The sequence below is a fragment of the Chiroxiphia lanceolata genome, chromosome 5 (assembly GCF_009829145.1).
Source record: "Chiroxiphia lanceolata isolate bChiLan1 chromosome 5, bChiLan1.pri, whole genome shotgun sequence".
Lineage (NCBI taxonomy): Eukaryota > Metazoa > Chordata > Aves > Passeriformes > Pipridae > Chiroxiphia > Chiroxiphia lanceolata.
Genome location: NC_045641.1, coordinates 40,771,361 through 40,791,165, shown reverse-complemented (window position 1 = coordinate 40,791,165; position 19,805 = coordinate 40,771,361). Strand labels below are relative to the sequence as shown.

General features: G+C 36.3%; 1 protein-coding gene across 17 annotated transcripts in view; it reads left to right on the top strand.

Moving 5' to 3' along the window:
• Positions 1-19,805, top strand: part of PPFIA2 (PTPRF interacting protein alpha 2) — a 327,520-nt gene that overhangs the window by 255,446 nt on the left and 52,269 nt on the right. For 10 of the 17 annotated variants that reach the window (XM_032689687.1, XM_032689682.1, XM_032689684.1 and 7 more), the window contains 7 exons: positions 3,993-4,214; positions 7,299-7,445; positions 8,464-8,598; positions 16,862-16,948; positions 17,366-17,449; positions 17,804-17,935; positions 19,411-19,473. In XM_032689687.1, coding sequence (XP_032545578.1) covers positions 3,993-4,214; positions 7,299-7,445; positions 8,464-8,598; positions 16,862-16,948; positions 17,366-17,449; positions 17,804-17,935; positions 19,411-19,473 — 870 coding nt within the window. The remainder of the gene's footprint in view (positions 1-3,992; positions 4,215-7,298; positions 7,446-8,463; positions 8,599-16,861; positions 16,949-17,365; positions 17,450-17,803; positions 17,936-19,410; positions 19,474-19,805) is intronic. The other 7 variants (XM_032689688.1, XM_032689700.1, XM_032689691.1 and 4 more) reach the window with 1 other exon arrangement.

Below are 19,805 nucleotides of genomic sequence, written 5' to 3'. Positions count from 1 at the left end.
ACAGTATTCTGGGTTAGTCTTATTTCACACTTTCTCATCATGTTCCTTTTACGATTGTTCTTTGTTTACCCTGGTAAATCAGTCTGCAGCTGGTTTTCCTTTTATTATCTCATGGTAGAGAGAATACAGCAGAGAAGCAGCAATATAGGGGGGGGATTTATGGTTGTGTGTAATGCTCCAGTTTGCTGTCCTTCTCCCTGCTGATACTCCAATATGAGCAGCAGATTGTCTTATTGCTATATTTTTTGAATCCTGAATGAAAGAAAGCAAGCAAGCTAGATTCCAGGAATGTTGGTTTCCTTTTCATACTGTTCTGGGTAGGGAGCATTTAGTTTCCTCCCCCATTTCCACAGACTTTAAGAAATTCAAAGATTTGCCCCCCCCGCCCCCCGACATTTCTTATTTAATCCCTATTACCCCTTATGGCTCTCGGTCTTGTGGGATATTTTTCAAACTTTGATTTCCTCTGCAGTACGCCATTGTAGTTAATATCATCACTGTCATCAGATTTACTTGACAATTATTCCATCCTTTCTGTTTCTCCTCCTATCTTGTTTCACTCTCTTTGTGTGAGTGTAAAGACTTCCTTTATGAAGTAAGAGTATCTCTGAAACTCTTAGTATGGACTGTGATTTCTCAGTTATTTATCTGATGTGGTGATATATCAGGGGGGAAAAAGAAAAATAAAGAAAAGAAAAAAACCCCTACATTGGTCATATACCTTTGTTTGGTCTGAACTAGTCCAAGCAAAGACATGTAAGGTTGTGCTGGGCCTTTCGAGCAGGTTTCTCATCTGGTTGAGAACCTGTGGAATGGGGCAGGAGTAAAGGCCAGAGACCCTGACGGTGTGTGTGGCAGGAAAGCACACATCACAGCTGTGTGTACCTGCCATGTCTGTAGAAAGTGAAAAAGATGAAGTTGAGAATATATGATGATTATACTTCTGCAGCATTGAAATCTAAATAAGTAAATGTGATAGAAACAGATGGACTCTCTGTTGACTGGGTAAACTACTTAGTAGAAAAAACCTCAAAGCATTGAAACGTGAGCTATTTGCCACATTTCTTTTTTGCAGGAAAAGTAGCCATTGCTAGTAGATTCTTTTATGTGAAATAATTGAAATTAAGGAGTGTGTCCATATGTAGCTTTTTCATGACCACTTTTAATAGACAGCATCATGAAATTTGTTGAAAACTTTATCTGCATGACTAACTTGTAAGAGAGATCTAGGGACCATGCACGTTTTTTGTTTTCTGTACTGGAATATTTCAACCATTTCAAAAGTTTTCATTAACCTTCCTGCCCTCCTTTAAAGATTTTCTAATTGTTTAGGCTTATTTTCAGTACTTTCTTTTCCACCCATCCCAATTAATTTGACATTATTTCTTGCAAATATTATGGATTTTGGGTGGTATAGGGATATGACAGCTAAAAATGTCTACTTAAAAACGTTTTTTTGAGCACTCTCTTCTGAAAAGTTTTCCCTTATTGCTTCAGGTAATAATTAACAGAGATCTATTCAAAACTTAGATTTCATTATTTTAAACATTCAACTAATTATTTATTTATTGTGGATTGTCATTAATATATAGCATCAACATTGCAATTCATTAATTAATTGCAAAGGATTGTAATTAACATCAACAACAAGAAAGCCTTTGAGTACCAGGAAATATTTCAACATAAAAATTCAACCAGATAAAACAAATTCAGCTAGAGAAAAAATGAGAAAAAGAAATAAACAGTTAAAAGTTGAGACATAGACATTATTCACACCAGTAATAGAGAAAATGCTGCAGTTCTGCCCCACCCCAGCTTATTCCCTAGGGAGTTTCTCTGAAGCATGGGAGATTTCTGTTCCTTCATTAATTCAGAAAATGCATTTGAATCGGCATCATGTCCAGGACGTCTGTTGCTTCTACTGTCATAATATATTTTCTCATTCTTGTTTAAGCTATTTTTTTCGGGGAGAGAGGGAAAATTATTACCATAGAATTTTGATAAAAACCCTTCTAAAAAACTGAGGAATGTGAGAACAGCTATCCCTTGAATTAATGCTCAATAACTTTCTACCTGTGTCTCTTGAAGTGATTACTGTATGTGATGGACCCACATAATGGATATATTTAAAAATAGGAGTGAGACATAAAAATGACAAAAAGTCAGTTAAAAAGCCTAGGTAAACTTTTAAAGTATGCTTAAGAATTCTAAAAATATCATATTTTAAGATGAGTCTTTAAAATTTGATTTGTATTTGTAAAGAAAACTTCTTTTATTCTGATCTTACTAAGCAAAAATGTTGACATTTTTAGTAAGTTGTAAAATTTAAAGACCAACCAGCTTCATATATGATTATAGGAAAAATGTAAAGAAAAAGTGAGCAATGATTAGAATTAAAGCAGTTTGTACGAAGAGCTCATCAAAGAATTATGAGGGAAGTTTATGTGCATAGACCAAACTATATACATGCATAATTGGCAATCACAATATTTGTTCAGTGGTGAGAGCAAATTCTAAATGCAGTATTATTTGTCTTTCCAGAAATCTCACATACTAAGTAAATAAGTAGTAAAATTTTATATCTTTCAGGTTTAATCTATATGTGGTTTAGTTATTAATATTTTAAGGAAATAAGTTTTATTAATGAAAAGAAAATATTTCTCTGCCAGTGAACATACTCCTAGATACCATGGCTTGCCATTTCAAAATTACCATTATATCACATGCCATTTCTTGCATTTGAGATTTGGTATTCAGCTTATTATAAGCTTGCAGCATTCCTGGACCACTCTTTAGAGAGTTGTAGGGCAAATTCCATGCAAGGTAAAATTTGTTCATCTGTGAAAACTGCTAAAATTGCTGTAGGAGATTAAAACTGTAAGACAGATTATAATTGTTATAGATAAAAAAGTTATCTCAAATTTTCAAAATGGAATAAAGTGTGACTGTTTTATCTTGTTTGAGTACTGTTTTGTTTACATTTGTGACTGCTGCATATTAATGGAATTTTGATTCAAGTAGATTAATTGAACACTTTCGAAACATCAAACTAAGTGTAAATAAGTTTTTAGTGTGCTACAGCATTTTACCATAGTGTCCCGAAAGTAGGTTCAGCAGATAACATAAAATATCTATAATATCATTAACTAGTATACAGAATACAACTTATTTGATGTCATGAATTTTTAAAGTAAAGTAATTTTATTCAATGATCCACAGCAGGGCAGGTGCTCTTGATCTGGGTTCGTTTTATGGTTGACTGCAAAAAGAATGTTGTTAAAAGCATTAAGTAAAATAATGTTCTTTGTATTTGAGAGAAGATTTCTGTATAGATATATTTTGACACTTCTATCCTGAAATCATTTATTTGCAATATAAATCATATTCTTGAGATCATATTCCAAATGCAATGTGTGTTCTGGAATCTCTTCTTTTTTTCTTCTTCTTCTTTATAACCATATTCACACCACGATTTTCAGCAGCACATAAATTACTTCAGCAGAGCTTGTTTCTAATGTAGGCCTAACCAGTATGTTGCCTAGGCTGAAAGCACTTTCTGGTACAGTGATTTTGTGATTTATTAGTATTATTTCCTGTATGCAGCGTGACTTATTTTGCAAATGACATAGACTTTAGGTTAAAATGCTGTCTAAGTTCTGCTAAGATGAATGCATGCAATTTGGTGCTTTTTAGGAGTAGTATTGTAATCTGTACTCAAATAGTGAATGTCAAAGTAAAGCTTTTTATGACTAGTATTCTGCTCTCAGTGCAAGTGTTTACATCTCTATGTGATGCTACATTCTAGAATCCATAGATATTAATTAATATTTAGCTGTTTTTTATAAGTATACCTGTGTTATCTACCATGAATATGTGGTTTTCCTTTCCTAGTTACTTTGGTAATTTTAAAAATAATCTTCATTTTAGAAATTCTTTGGTTAGAGTCCACATTAAAAAATAATTAATCAGTAATGTCACTTCTTCATTAACAGCGCCTATCAAATGGTTCAATAGACTCAAATGATGAAGCCAGTCAAGTTGTTGAACTTCAGGAACTACTGGAAAAGCAAAACTATGAAATGGCACAAATGAAGGAGCGTTTGGCTGCACTGTCTTCCCGGGTGGGAGAGGTAGAGCAGGAAGCAGAGACCACGAGAAAGGAGCTCATTAAAACAGAGGAAATGAACAGTAAATATCAGAGAGACATTAGAGAGGTAAGGAATTCACCACATTCATGTAATTTCTTGATTGTTGTTCCTGTGATACCCACTACAAACTAATAAAGGCCAATGTATACGGGCAGCAAAAGTTGAGCACTGGTGAAAGCCCTTGAACATAGGAGACAGAAATAGTAATATTAAGAAATAGTACTAGAAATCTATTCCTTTCTCTCAAGAAGTGAAAAAGTAATTTAACTTTTGTTTGCTTTCCTCCTCTAAATTTGTAGTTCTACTTAGTATTCTCCACAGTATCATCTCTTAGGCAGATGTTCTCAATATGTCTGGATGGTTGGCTTCTAGAATCTATTTTAGTATGTATTAGTTATCTTTCCTTTACATTGCTTTCTTTAATATAGGTATTTCATATGGATTTATGCATGTGTGTATGTGTATATGAATTTGTGTGCATATATTTAACCTGACCTTGGTTCCCAGGAAGGTCACGGAGCAGATCAGCCTGTGTGCCATCAGATGGCATGTGCAGCACAACCAGGGGATTAGGCCCAGCCAGCATGGGAGTGTGAGAGGCAGGGCCTGCTTGACCAACCTTAATTTCTTCTATGAGAAATTAACCCATGTAGAGGATGATGCAAAGGCTGTGGATATTACCTGCATGAACTTCAGTAAAGGCTTTGGCACTGTCTCCAATGACATTCTCCAGGAAAAAACAGCTGCTTATGGCTTGGATGGATATGCTCTTCACTGAGTGAAAAACTAGCTGGATGGCTGGTCCCAGAGAGTGGTGGTAAATGGATCTACATCCAGTCGGTGGCCAGTTACCAGTGGTGTTCCCCAGATCTCAGTATTGGGGCCAGTTCTGTTATCTTTACTGATTATCTGGATGAGGGGATCAAAGGTACCCTTGGTCAGTTTGCAGATGACACTAAATTGGGTGGGAGTGTTGATCTGCTGGATGGTAGAAACGCTCTACAGAGGGATCTGGAAAGGCTGGATCAGTGGGTCAAGGCCTATGGTATGAGGTTCAATAAGGTCAAGTGTCAGGTCCAGCACTTGGACCACAACAACCCCAAGCAGCACTACAGGCTTCAGGAAGAGTGGCTGGAGAGTACCCTGGGGGAAAAGAACCTGGAGGTGCTGGTCAGCAGCCAGCTGGACATGAACCACCGGTGTGCCCAGGCTAAGAAGGCCTGTGGCACCCTGGCCTGTATCAGAAATAGTGTGGCCAGCAGGACTAGGGAAATTATTGTCCCTCTGTGCTTGGCGCTGGTAAGGCCACACCTCGAGTGCTGTGTCCAGGTCTGGGCCTCTCACTACGTGAAAGACAGTGAGGTGCTGGAGTGTGTCCAGAGAAGGGCATCAAAGCTGGTGAAGGGTTTGGAGCACGAGTCCTGTGAGGAGCAGCTGAGGCAGCTGGGGTTTTCTAGGCTGGAGAAAAGGAGGCTCAGGGGAGACCCTATTGCTCCCTACCTGAAAGGAGGTTGTAGCCAGGTGAGTGGTCTGTTCTCCCAGGTATCAAGTGGCAAGAGGAAATGGCCTGAAGATGTGCTAGGATGGGTTTTAATTGGGCATTAGGAAACATTTGTCCACTGAAGGGGTGGTCAGTCATTGAAACAAGTTCCCCAGAGAGTGTTGGAGTCACCATCTGTGGAAATGTTCAAGAAACACGTTGATATGGCACTTGAGGATGTGGTGGTGGTGCTAGATTTAGGGTGGGACTTCGTAATCTTAGACACTTGATGATCCAACCTTAACAATTCTATGATGCTATGATGCTTTCCTTTTCCACCATTGCTACATTAGATCACTAGAGGATTCTAACACCTCCACTCTATTTAACTTTTTGCAAATATTGCTGTCTCTCAGACACTTGATTGCCACTTGCTCTTCCTCTTACACCAGGTACAGGCTTACTTGCTTTCATTTTTTTTCTTCCTAAGCAAAGTGGCCACTAGTACATTTACCTGTAGAAAAATTACTAAATGCCAGTGCAAAATCTGCTGTGAAATGTTGAGGTGGCAGTGCCTGTTGTACAGCTACAAAAGATAGTTGTCCCAATGCAGAAAATGAAATATCTACAACAAGAAAAGGGTAGCTTAGTATGGTGTAACTTGGATAAGTTATTGAAATTAATTTCCTGTGTATTTTAACAAGTGACATATGTAATTACTGGGGTTTATGTTGTTTTTTTCAGCAATGTTCAAAAAGATCACCTCAATATGGTGCATTTTAGGACTAGCTATTTGAGTACATTTATAGGATTGTTATGTCTTCAAAAATTGTCTCGCTTACTTCAAGACTGCTTTCATAATGTAATCATACTAATTATGTAACATTATGATTAAGACATGCTTATCAGTAAATATTTTAATTGTGAAAGATTATGTGGCAACATGTAAGCCTTCTCAAGAGCCAGACACAACTTAAATAAAATTTTTTACTCTCACTAAAATTAAATGAAGAGAAATAAACAGTGTAATAGAGTAATGAATAATCTAGGTAAATTAGAGCTATTGACTTCAGTGAAGGCAGCTTTTAAAACATGAGTAAAACCAGCTAAAGATTTTAAAGAAGTCCTACCCAAGCGTATATGGATAACGTAGGTATATGCTATGGTTATGTTATATATCCAACATTGTGGTCACTTGTTTTCCTGAAATTTCAATATCACAGGATACCTGCTATATGTACTTCAGAAGAAAATTTTAGCAGAACCCAGGAATGAGAGTAGGAATTCACATATACTTTTTTTCTCCATATCACTGTACTATGTTTCTATTATGTAACTAATCAGTTTTTAACTTTTCTAATCAAGCCTACTGTTGTTTAAGAAGCAAACAAGTAAATGCGAGCTGTGTTTGCTATAATTTTTTACATTGGAAAATAGAGAAACTAGAAAAATATATAAAAGATGAGGTTTGTTTCTGTTTCCTGTTTTCAAAAGCTACTATATCATAGTTGCAAAAATCTAAAAGAAAATAAATTCTCTTTAAAATCAAAGATTTACTGCTGAGCATACCTTACATCCCTGTCTACTGTTAGCATGAAAATTAAACTGATATAAAATTATGTAGCATTTCTATTGCATGGTTCTTGATGGAGGATTTTTTGTAACGTTAGGCAATGGCACAAAAGGAAGATATGGAAGAAAGAATAACCACGCTGGAGAAGCGCTACCTCAGTGCTCAGAGAGAATCCACCTCCATACATGACATGAACGATAAGCTAGAAAATGAACTGGCAAACAAGGAAGCCATCCTACGTCAGGTGTGGTACCTGCATTATTCAGTTGCTTTCTTTGCACACAATGACAACGAATGCAAAAAAGGGGGCAGATTTACCATGGCAGATTTCCATTAGCTTAATCTTTTCATTTTTAATCAACAGATCAGTTAATTTAAAATACCTTAAATTGTTAAGTATCTCTAAGTTTCATATCAGCTACTAGAACTGTGAATAACAATTTCAATGTGTCCATTCAATGTTGGAAAATAACTGTTTTCTGATAGTGTCTTGCATAAATGCACACAGTAATATCCTCTAAGTAATGGAATATCTTTGATTCTTATGTAACAATTTCAGAATTTTATTTTTTAAAAAAATTGCCTTCTGCAGGAAAGATCAAAATTTGCATAGAATATATTCTGATGATTCCACATATAAGTAGAGTGCAAATAAAATTTTACAAAGCTAAGCACTCTGTGAATATATTTTAAATAAGTGTAACATGACTGCAGCTTTCTCTCTTGGTACTTTGTTTCCATGGTGATTGCAAAGCTGGAATGTAAATTGAACATAAAACACTGCTTTGTAATTTGAAGAATACAATATAAACTGAAAGTTAACATGAAATGAATATAATTCATACTGTATAATTCAAACTCAGCCTCAGTATCAGACTTCTTTTTCACCTGGCATGTCTTGAAGCAATTTAAAGTGCTATAAAGGAAATTAGGCTCTATGATGTGATAATCTCTAATTCTGTATTCTATAACTGTATGCAGATATATTTACACACACTTGCATACATCCCTCTCTGTATGTGTGTATATATGTACATGACTACCTCTTCAAGGAAATTAAACCATCAGAACTTAAACTCTCCAGCTTCTGCCAGCTTCCTTAGACTATTTTAAGAGGTATTTTCAATTGTCAAGGAAAAAAACCCACCCAACAATGGAAAAGTAAGGTACATGCATCTGAGTTTTTATTGCTGTCAATGTAAGGAAAGGAAAAATCTTAATTCTGGTTTTTATTTTTTTGTTCATCTGTCTTTGGCCTTCAGTTGGAAGACAAAAACAGACAGCTGCAAGAGCGTCTAGAACTGGCTGAACAGAAGCTGCAGCAGACAATGAGGAAGGCTGAAACCCTACCTGAAGTGGAGGCTGAACTGGCTCAGAGAATTGCAGCTCTGACTAAGGTACTGATTTCTCACTTCAGAAGCCACATTGTTTAATACTGATTTGCATCCCGATTCCTCACCTCAAGGACAAAACAAAAGTAGCTTCAAGCTGATTTGAAAGAAGAAAACGCTTCCTGATAAACATCTGCCACAAGTTTAACCAGGAATGGTCTCACTGCTGTGTCTATAATTCTTAGCATTTTGGTGGCAGGAAAAGTAGTTACCTGTAAGTTAGCCCAGGATATATTTACAAAGGAGTCCTGTATTTCCAATACATATGAGCATTACTTACCCCTGGAGAATTCATTTTACTGTGTAAGAATTTGTAATTTAAGGAAAAAGGGATGAGGGAAGTCCCATTCCTACATGTACTTAGTTCTTCTGGACACTTTCATCCACCGTGTATATAAACAAAACTTATTTTTATTGCAATAAGTGCTATAAAATCAAATCATGGTGGCAGCTGGGATCATTTGTACAGCACAACTGAAGACAACTTGCAGTACATTCTCACAAGGTTTATTTTTAATAATTCTTTTTATCATATATCTGCAAAACCAAATGTGAAACCCTGAGAGGATTTCAAACTGTTTTTTCTGATAAATGTATTATATGGGTACTATCTTACAGAGAAATAAGAAGATAAAGATAAATTTTCACTAGCATGGTTTTCATATTTGGCCTCTAATCCTTTCAGGTGCATGTGTAATTAATACTATAGTTCAATTATTATCAGCTTCGTAAAGACATATAATGAAGTTTATTCTTTATCTCTTAAAATCAGACAAAAACGCATTTAAGAGATTGTATTACATCTAATTTGGATTTATCTAAGCTTTCCTTTCTCTATTGCTAAGGAATGCTTCTAATTATTTATGCATTGAACTATTTTTAAATCTAATGGATTTTTTCAGTTCTCATGTTTTTCCATTTGTGGTGAACGTCTCACTAATAAAGTCTGATTTTTAAGTAATTTAGTTAAGAGGTAGAAACAAAGAAACAAAGGAAGGCTTTTGAGGGGGTTAGGGGAGGGGTTTTTTATTAAGGTAAGATCATTATTCAGTGATCAAGATTTTGTACTGTCCACTTTAGGTTTATATGAATGGGTGGGAATCTGAAAGAAAGACTGAAAACTAGAGGAAAGGTGGGGAGGAATCCAAGAATAATCAGCAAAAAGAGCTACATGAAATACCAAATAAATATCATTACATTTTAATAAAAACTTAGGTGCACATAAGAGAAATCCCTTGGCGTTTTAACAATTTTTTTCAGTTGTTTCTGGTTCAGCAAGTAATCACATATTCTAATGCCCTCAGTAGCTTAAAAATGTCTTCTGTTTTAAGAGGATTTTTCCTGAATAAGTTCTCCAGCAATTAGCCATCAGTAAGTATTTTGCAGTCTCAAGCATGTCTTTTCTTGCAACTGCATTTTTCCTTGAACATATATAATGACAAATATTGTAAAAAGAAATCCCATTTCAACTGTGCAGAACATGCAGGGACTTCCATGAGATACTGTTGTTACTGTGACCATAAAGCTGCAATATACATCTCCGTTTGTCTTCTTACATTATTTCATGGGATGTGGTTAAAGAGCTGTAAACAGAGCTGATGCTCCACCCCATTTCACTTTGATGTACTTGATCAAAGTTTTTGCCCAGCAGGAAACTCTGTTAGATTGTAATGCTGGTTCTGTTAATTTCTCAGCAATTACATGAAAAACTGAAGACATCTATTTTATTTAAATTTTATTTAAAATTGTGCTGCCTTGGAATACATGACATGAAGAAGAAGGTCATATTTGGCCAACAGGCTAAATAAGGCTGTGGTTTATATATCTTGTAAATGATGTCTTTGCAAACTTATTAAAGTGCTGGTTTGACAGCTCTGAAGTTTGAAGACCAGTTCTTTTCATAGATCACATAAATGTAGCTCAGAACCAAGGACAGTGCTGTAGTCACTGCAGTTTACTTATGTAGTTTTAAATTAGCTAGCTGGTTTGGTCTTACCACCCTAGCTATTCAATGAAAGCTACAAGACCTACCTAAGGGGCTGAATAATGCTGAATTAATTTTGCCTTGATTGAACTTTATGCCAACATACATGTTGTCGGTAGGATTCAAATTATCTGACTTCAGACTAGCCAAAGTCTGTCTACCTGAGCAATGTGATCACTGCAATGTCTATGTATATTGAATAAAAGATGAACCCCCAAATAAGTTAGCCTTTCTGTGCTGAAAAAAAAAAAGAAAAAATCAAAACTGATTCTCCTTGCTTTTGTACTACCTCAGTGAAAGTGGCTTCTCTGAGATTAGTGAGGTTACAATCATATCAAAGAGGTGAGTTAAGCTTAACATGCTTTACATGTATTTTAAAGGAAAGTAATACGGGTTAACTGGAAACTATGCTTCACTGTGGGTAAAATATAAGACCAATTACTTACACGTGGAGATAAAATAGAACAAATATGTTCTGGATTTGGCTGTATTTTTTCCTCCTCAGATTTAAAAGATGCATGTTGCAGTTCTGCATTCAATTTTTTATACTCTGGCTCATAATAAATCGGGTTGGAATTCTGTTAAAGAAGGGTATAGATCGAGATCCTTCTCAATTTTTAAAATTAGTTGTTTGGGGGGGGGTTATGTATATAAGCTAGTGAATGTCTTTTTGCTACTTTTCCATGCCCAAACTAATTCATAAGGAGTGAACTCCAAAAATTTGGACTATACAGTGAACTCGGATAAGTACCCATAAGTTAACATTAATCATTTGAACTTTTCTTTGGCTTTGTTTTCACTATGTTCTGCCCATTGGGTGAGCAACTGGAGGGTTAGTCAGCCTGTGGCAGACTAACCTGGAACAGCATGATCCCATACACTGTGCTGTCCTGCCTGGCCATCACACTGGTATCTGTCCGGTCATGACAAGTAGCACAGCTCTCAGCATGTATCCCAAGATTTAGGTTGCCATGACTCATTGAGCCACCTTCTACTCACTCTCACAGTATTGGTCACTTTACCTGCCCTGGAGAAGAGGCAGTTCCTAGAAGAAAGAACTTCCTGCCAGTATTAACTACACCTTTCTTTATCCTGTGAAGTGTTCATTTCCCTCAGAAGGGACAGACATTAGAGCATCCAGAATCTTTAGATGGTTACTTTGTCAAACAGTTTCTCCTTGCATGTATTCAAGGAGGGGTTTAGTAGAGATGACCAGAATCCATGTACTTCCATTTGCTCACTCCTAGTAGTAGTCCCTCACCCCTGGGGTGCTTGTGCAGCAGAGGTACCATGTCACTTCTCTGATCACAAGACAGCAGTCAGCGTTTTACTCCATCATTCCTGTATGCAGGTCACCAGAAATACCAACTGTGCTTTTCAGCTGCATTAGAGAAGCACTGAGATGGAGAAGAGGAAACCATAATCATAATAAACCACATTTAGCATAGTAGCACTTTCAGTTAATTTTAAAGGTGATAAAAAATTACTTGAGAGTTAAGGCCAGTGAGACACAACGTTTGTTTTGTGACAGTGTGGGGATGTTGTTGATGTGGGGAAGAAGTCTGAGGAAAGTAAAAAGAGAAGGTCTGCAATGGAAAGGATGCAAGGAGGGGAAAGAAGTTTACCTGCGAGGAGCAGATGTGATTCATACAGAAACCTCTCTGAGAACAAGAGAGAGAAACAAGATGATGTGTTATCTGGAGAAGGAAGTTGATAAATCCTCTTATGAATTAAAAAACAAACAAATAAACAAACAAAAAAACCCCTTTAGTGGAGAGGAAAGCCAGGGAAAACTTCATATTTACAACACATTCCTGTCTTTTCAAAACACCCCTCTTATTGTGCTTCCCTTTTCTCAGGAAATTTTGCCCTCATAGGAGGAAGAAATGAGAGAAGCAAATTTGACAAAGCTAAATGGAAGGAATTGCTTATTAAATTTAGGAGGCATAGAAAGTAGTGCGGGAAAAAAGAAGGGGAAAGAATGTGTGAATATGTAGTCACTGAAAGGTTGGTGCTTAGAAAAAGGGGAGATTTAAGCCAATGCGTTTAGTCACATTTGTAACAGGTTAGACTGTGAGCATATGAGGAATGATCACACATTTTCACCTTCAATTACATAACTCAGTTCAATAATGCATTCTTTGTTCTTGAATAACTCCCTTATTCCAAAGATAGCCAAAAGAATGCATGCCATAAGAAGCCAGTAGAAAATATGGAGACTGCACGTGTTCAAAAGTCAGTCTCAAAACATGGGAAATTGGCTTGCACCATTAGAAAATTTAGATTTGTTCCTGCAGCTCAGCACAAGGAAGAAAAATTCTGGCACCTGTATTATACAGGTGCTTTCTACATCTGAAATTGGATTTTTTTTTTACTAAGATGCGAAGACCTAGAAAATGTGCAGTGTCAACAGTAACAGACAATGTGAAAGCAGTATCTTTTTTTGTGGATACATTAGCAGCAGGAGCATCAACAGAGTTTTAACAGGGTTAGAGAGCATAAGCTGCTTTGGTGTTCCCTCAATGCAAAGTTTTTCCATCTGTTATTAGTTTATAATGGCTATTTCTTTGTTATTTCATGACATAAAGAGTGCAAAGCGAGCATAAGGCTCATGGTAGTTTCTTATAGGGGTTAGATGTAGTTAAGTTTTTGTCCATGTATTTTTAATCCAGTTTAAGATGCACAATTTCCCAAATTTATTTATAACTGAATGTTCTGGCTAAATGCTTTAAATGACAGTTGCTGAATACCACACTATGTGTCTTACTAATCCTCTTGTACAGAGTAGTAGCAAACAGGCATGCAAGTCTTATATTAAAAAGAAGAATGTAGGGGAAGGTCTGCCAAGCAATGTCATGTGAATTCCACTTTACAAAGTTTTTAACTCAATTAACTCTTAGTAAAACAAGTTGGAAGAAATCCAACTTCTGTTTATGAACCTCAGAGTCCACAATTGTCCCTTCTGTCTCATGTATATAAAATTGTGCAAAAGAAACATAACTAGCACTGATGTCTCAGCCTCTGCCTCATGCCTCAAACTACAAGGCAGAGATGGAGATATTCAATACTTTTATGGTAGGCTGTCAAGTCTCTCAAAGCCAATTCCAGTGGGAATGTCTGCATCTGAATAACATACATGAACAACAAAAAAATGTAGCTGCCACAGGTGTGTCAGTTGTAACAGTGTGGCCTGAGGAAGTCTGTGCAGGAGGATTTGCAAATCCCTTAGCAAACAGCTGATTTGCTGGGGTTTTTTTGTCTGGAGGGTCCCTTTGAGACCGAAGTTGGGGCCTTTCTCAGCGTAAAGGGCAATGGGAGGTGTTGAAACCCTCATTTTTGGGAGTATGTTCCAGTTAGGCACACCAGTTACTGGAGCTCTTTGTCTGCAGGTGGGTTTCTGCAAGTGAGAGAAGATAAGAGTACATGTGCTTCTGTCTCCCTGGCCCTTACAGAGGACACCTTTTTGATTTATGTCCCTGGTGCAGGGGCTGCTCATGCATTTGGCGTGTAATATCCAGTGGTTAAAATCCCTAAACAGCATTAGAGCCCAGGGTAGGTACTAAGTCTGCATACTTGTGCTTGTTCTCTGCCAGATAAGAATTTGAGCCTAATTATTTAATATCTTGGTTATAAAATAACTTGATTCCTTTCGAGTAATTCAGAATAACACTTTCAGAACAAAGGATTCATATAAGAAACATAAAATATTCTAATACAATTTGCAGTGTTTAGAATAAAGATACTTGTTTTGATTCTAAGGCATATTGAATTTTAATTAATTTTCAAGTCTTTCTATCCTACCAAAGAGATGTAAAGGGAGATGAATATGGAGATCAGCTCTGTTTCCTTTTATGCTGAAATATGAAGTGCAGGTACTCTGAGATACATTAAGGAACACTTTTTACTAAGAATTTACTTATCAACATTTTAGTATTCTAGTGAAATAACTGAAAACTATAATGCAAAAATATTTACATATAGCTTAAACGTATACCTTGCTGAGTTAGACCTAGTACCACAATTATTTTATGCATTGAAAAAACCATTTCCCGCTAAAGGAATAAGGTATGGCACAATTTGGACTAAAAATTTACTTTTTAGTTTGAGAAAAAAGTAAATTATACAGCTAACTAGACAGGCTGTCTTTTCAAGGACAAGTTATGACAGACACGACCACATTTCAGAAGACTTAAATGAGATCCCTTCCAACCTAGACGTATTAGTTACCTTCGTATTTTGCACTAACCTGTAATTAAGTGTATGGGAGCAGTGAAGATTAAGTAACTTGCTTTTAAAGTTTGCAGTCAGTTAATGAAGCTTCTAAGGAGTTTAATTTTTTTAGGAAGGTGCCCCAACGGGTTCTATATCTCCCTCAATGAAAATGGCTTCAAAAGAGGTAGAATTACTTAAGCTTTCTCTGAGCTTTGATGGTTTCAATTCATCTCATGACCCTAGGAGAGACATTAAGGGAAGGCCTTGGACCAATAGTACAACCAGGACTCAAAAAAGGGAAAATTCTATTTTCTACAGAGCAGGATAAAACTTAGTCCCTCCATGGAAGGCATAGCATGGTCTGCTTTTCTGCAATTACAGGGACTTAACTTTCTCTACCCTATCTTTTTATTTACCCAGTTGGGAGAGGAAGCAGTGTATTAACACTGATGTGCTGAAACCAACTAATACATAAAACTGAAAGATAAGTTAAAGAAGATCATAGAGGTACTGTCACTGGCCCAAGTCATGATAACTAGAGAAAATAGTTTCAGCTAATAAATAAATTCAAATATATCGCACTATGCCTCCTTCATGATCAGAAGCAATAACTAAACTTTTTAGACTAGTTTAGTTACAAAAACTTTCCCTTAAATTTTGCAAAAATCTGAGTTTTGTGAATATACTTACTCTGAAAAGAATAGTAGTGATCTTCAAAGTTAAGCAGTATTCTTGTATTTATACAAAGCAGGATTTTCTCATCTTCAGCTCAAAAGCTACAGCTTATATTTATAAATCTCTAGGTCACAGGCTTCTTTTCTGTATGATCTTTTGGTCCTGATAATACTCCTGAGTTTAAGTTCTGAGTAATTTTAAGTTATGATGAACATCTGGAATTACTTTGGTATCTATTCTTAATTATTCTGATACATTGTCGGTAGATAAGACTATGAAAAATAGTTTCCCTAAAAAGATACAGTTGTAAAATTAGTATTTCTTGCGCATATTAAGGTTTGCTCACGTAAAGATGGAGTTCAGGATCTCTTTTTCAGGGAGGGTAAATCTGACAAAGTGAAATAGATTTGACAAGCGCAAGCTCACAACTCAGTCATCAGTAGCACTATCTGTATGCCTTATGCACATTCCTGTTTCTATAGCAACAAAACCAATATAGCATTTCTCTTTCTTTAAGGGCTTTTTAAAAATTTTGAATGATAACATAGATTTGTTTTATATGACAATAACATGAATATTCATGTTTTGCAACAAATGACCTAATTAAGGTCAACTCCTGTCAGAATTAGTAATGAATGTTTGATTGGATTACCACTTCTATACTCAGTAGAAACTTTTCATTATTATTAATGAATTTTTGTTTATAGGTTCTTCTTTTATCTGATGACCTTGATCTTCCAAAGAGATCCACCAGGGTGGATCCTTTCAAAGGGATAAAAACTGTATTGTTTATTTCGATGAAAGGGCTTTATGTAGTGTATTCTATAATGGAATACGAAAGCTCGAGCCTTGCCTCTTTTGACATTCTGTCTGTTTTCTAGAAATTAGGGAATGTACCATGACATTGCATAGTGGTGTAACTGACCTATCCATTACTTTAGTATTTATGCATTGTTTTCATTCCTAGAAAATGATAGAAGAATTATAAAGGAATTTCTGATGTTGGCCTCTGAGAGTCCTGTTCTGGTGTTCAGTTTATCATAATTAAAAAAAAAAAAAAAAAAACCAACCAAAAAACAACACCAACATTAGATTAGACAGTGTTGCTTTGAATCCACTCTAGTAATATGTCATCAGCCAGCCATCACTAACCTTGAACATCCATGTGTAGGTTGATAGCTTTTTTAGCATTTCATTATTTTCAGTTTCTCCATATCAACTGCATCTTATTCACCAAGTATCAGTGTAGTTTATTCCATGTAAAAATCTGTCAGTTAAAAGTATTAAATTTTCAGTCACACTTTTCTTTTAAGCATTCTGTGCTGTGTTCTGTTCAGTGTCAGTGTCTTTAGTTCTGATTTTTCAATTTTGTCCCTCTCCTTTTCCTTGACTTGTTAGTCTGATCCAACCTCTTCTACCTCATCTGATGATTATCAATATGTTATGGAAGCTAAACTACAAGAAATGATCTCCATACGTAGGAAGGTAGTCCTACTGGACTTTACTTTCTATTGCTAAATAGAATCCATCTGATTTGTTTTCATTTTCTTTAACTTTTTTTTTTATTGATAATCAACCATCGTGCAGTTCAGTGCTTCAGGAGCTTACAATTTTACGATGGCAGGTTTGTGTTCAAACCATGCACAGTCTGCATGTTACATTTGGCTGATTTCATTGCTCATAAATAACTCCAATGTTTTGCTGATGCTTGGATGTAACAGGCCTTTGTAGCTGACACATTTCAAGCAATGCTGTTCAGCTGCCTGTTTAAATAAAATTTATTTTTGGAAAACTAAGTTTGCAGTTAGTAGTAGCTTGCTTTATGTTTTGTTCAAACTTTACTGAGACAAAAACTTCCAAAGTCACTTAAATTACAGAAACAGTATTTCTATTTTTTTACAGGCAGAAGAGAGGCATGGAAACATTGAGGAACGTATGAGACACCTAGAAGCTCAACTTGAAGAGAAGAATCAGGAACTTCAAAGAGTATGTGTATTGTAGACATCTTCTGTGCACTTTTCTTTAATTTGTTGGTTTAGTGCTACATTATGCACTCCAGCACCCAAATCTACCTACTAGTAAATATTTTATTTATAACAGTAGTGGCAGCATCTTCCCACTTTACTTACCCATCCTAATATACTAGTTTGCACCTAGTTTCAGAGTTGAAAGTATTCTGCTGTTACAGAAATGAATGTGCATTAATCAGTAACTGTAATTACATTTCCAGTGGACTTTTTTAGAAGGTTATAGTTACCATGTTTTTTTATTATTTTTTAATGATGCGAGTCTGTAGTGGTTAATTTTGGACCCTACCAATCTGTCTCTTCTACATTAAAGGCAAGGCAAAGAGAAAAAATGAATGAGGAGCACAACAAAAGATTATCGGATACTGTAGACAGACTTCTGACAGAATCCAATGAGCGTCTGCAACTACACTTAAAAGAGAGAATGGCAGCACTTGAAGAAAAGGTACAGTGGAAAGAGCAGTATAAGGTTTATCTTAATAAACATTTTGCTGTATGTTCTACTTTTATGAGGATGGAGGCTGATTTTGTATTACCAAATACTACCACAAATATGGTCTAACTTACACGTTCAACTCTTAATTCAAGAGTGCGCTCAAGTGTCTTTCCAGAAGTACTGCAAATATGCTGAATTTTGAGTTCCCGCCAAGAATCTGATGAAGAGCTTGTAAAGGACCAATGCATGACAGGGTATGAGGCAATGAGAGGAAGTAGACGAGAACTGAGGAATGACCACATTTCAGATGTGCTATCAATCCTTATTTAACCTGCTGATTTTACCTCACTTCCTCTGGGAAGTGTAAAATGCTGTCACCACAGAAGAAAGAGCATCCACCCTTGGAGAGGGAATATTGTTTACAAGTTTTCTGTGATGGGCGATGTGGTGGGTTGACCTTGGCTGGATGCCAGGTGCCCTGCCAGCTACTCTATCACTCCCCTTTCCAGAGGGACAGGGGAGAGAGTAAGGTGGAAAAAAGTAAACAACTTGTGGGTTGAGATAAGGCAGTTTACTTAAAGCAAAAAGCAAAGCGAAGCTTGCGCACACAGAAGCGAAAGATAGCAGGGTTTATTCTCTACTTCCCATGAGCAGCGATGGTTGGCTACTCCCGAGAAGCAGGGCTTCGGTACATGTGGCATTTTCTCAGCAGGCACCCATTAGACAATGAATGCCCCCCCTCCTGCTCTGTACCTCAGCTTTTATATCTGAGTTAACGTCACATGGTCTGGAATATCCCTTTGGTCAGTTTGGGCCTACTTGGGTTCCCTCCCAGGATCTTGTCCTCAACTAAGGAAGGAATGTTACAGTGTTGGTGCTGTGCTCAGCAGCAGCCAAAACACCAGTGTGTTATCAACACCCTTCTGGCTACCAATGCAAAGCACAGCACTATGAGGGCTGCTATGGGGAAATGAACTCCAGCTCAGCCAGACCCAATACAGGAGACAAAGTGTACCTGCAAAATTCAAAGCCCCTGACCAAATTTATATTTGCCCTCCTTAATCCCTCCCTCTTATTATTCACCTTCATTCTGGTCTGAGGGGAATGTTTCAGTATTTTTTCAGAAGGATATTTCAGAACCTCTCAGATGATGTTTTATTGGTTTACATCACTGAAACAAAATGTTGTATAGAGCAAGAAACAGGCTTGTCAAAATAAGAAGCTGGGAGAAATAGCTGTGTAAGAACAAGACAGTTGCTCAATTGAATGAAGATGCAGTTTTTGCTGTTCTAGAAAACACATGGTCCTACACATTTGAATTCTCTCCAGCATTTAAAATTTAATATATAACTGAAGCATTAAAGAATTTTAAAGTCGAGTGTATATGAACTTTGAAAACTTGTACACAGAGACTGCATGTATACAATGATATTAGCATATCTCTTATTTCTTTCTTGTTTGTTTTTTTCTTCATTTCATTCTAGAATGTTTTGATTCAAGAATCTGAAAGTTTCAGGAAAAATCTGGAAGAGTCCTTACATGACAAGGTACTATAGAATATTGTGGTATTATCTGTATTTATCGAAATATGTATATTTATTATTTGGAGATATGTATATGGTATATTAATTATCTAAATATCATGTAAAATCTTCCTGACATCAATGATAATTCCTTTAATTACCCAAATGCTGTAAGTAGCTTTAGAAGGTCTCTAGTGATTGTTCTGAGCTAACTTCATGGTTGACATCCTAGCCTCGGGAATTCAATACCAAAATTCATATTAATTTCACTGGCTCTGGAGTTTTGGTTCTATGAGTTTTAATTCTGAAAAAGTCTTGTTGAACAGAAATGTATGCATAATTGGTTGCACTTTCAT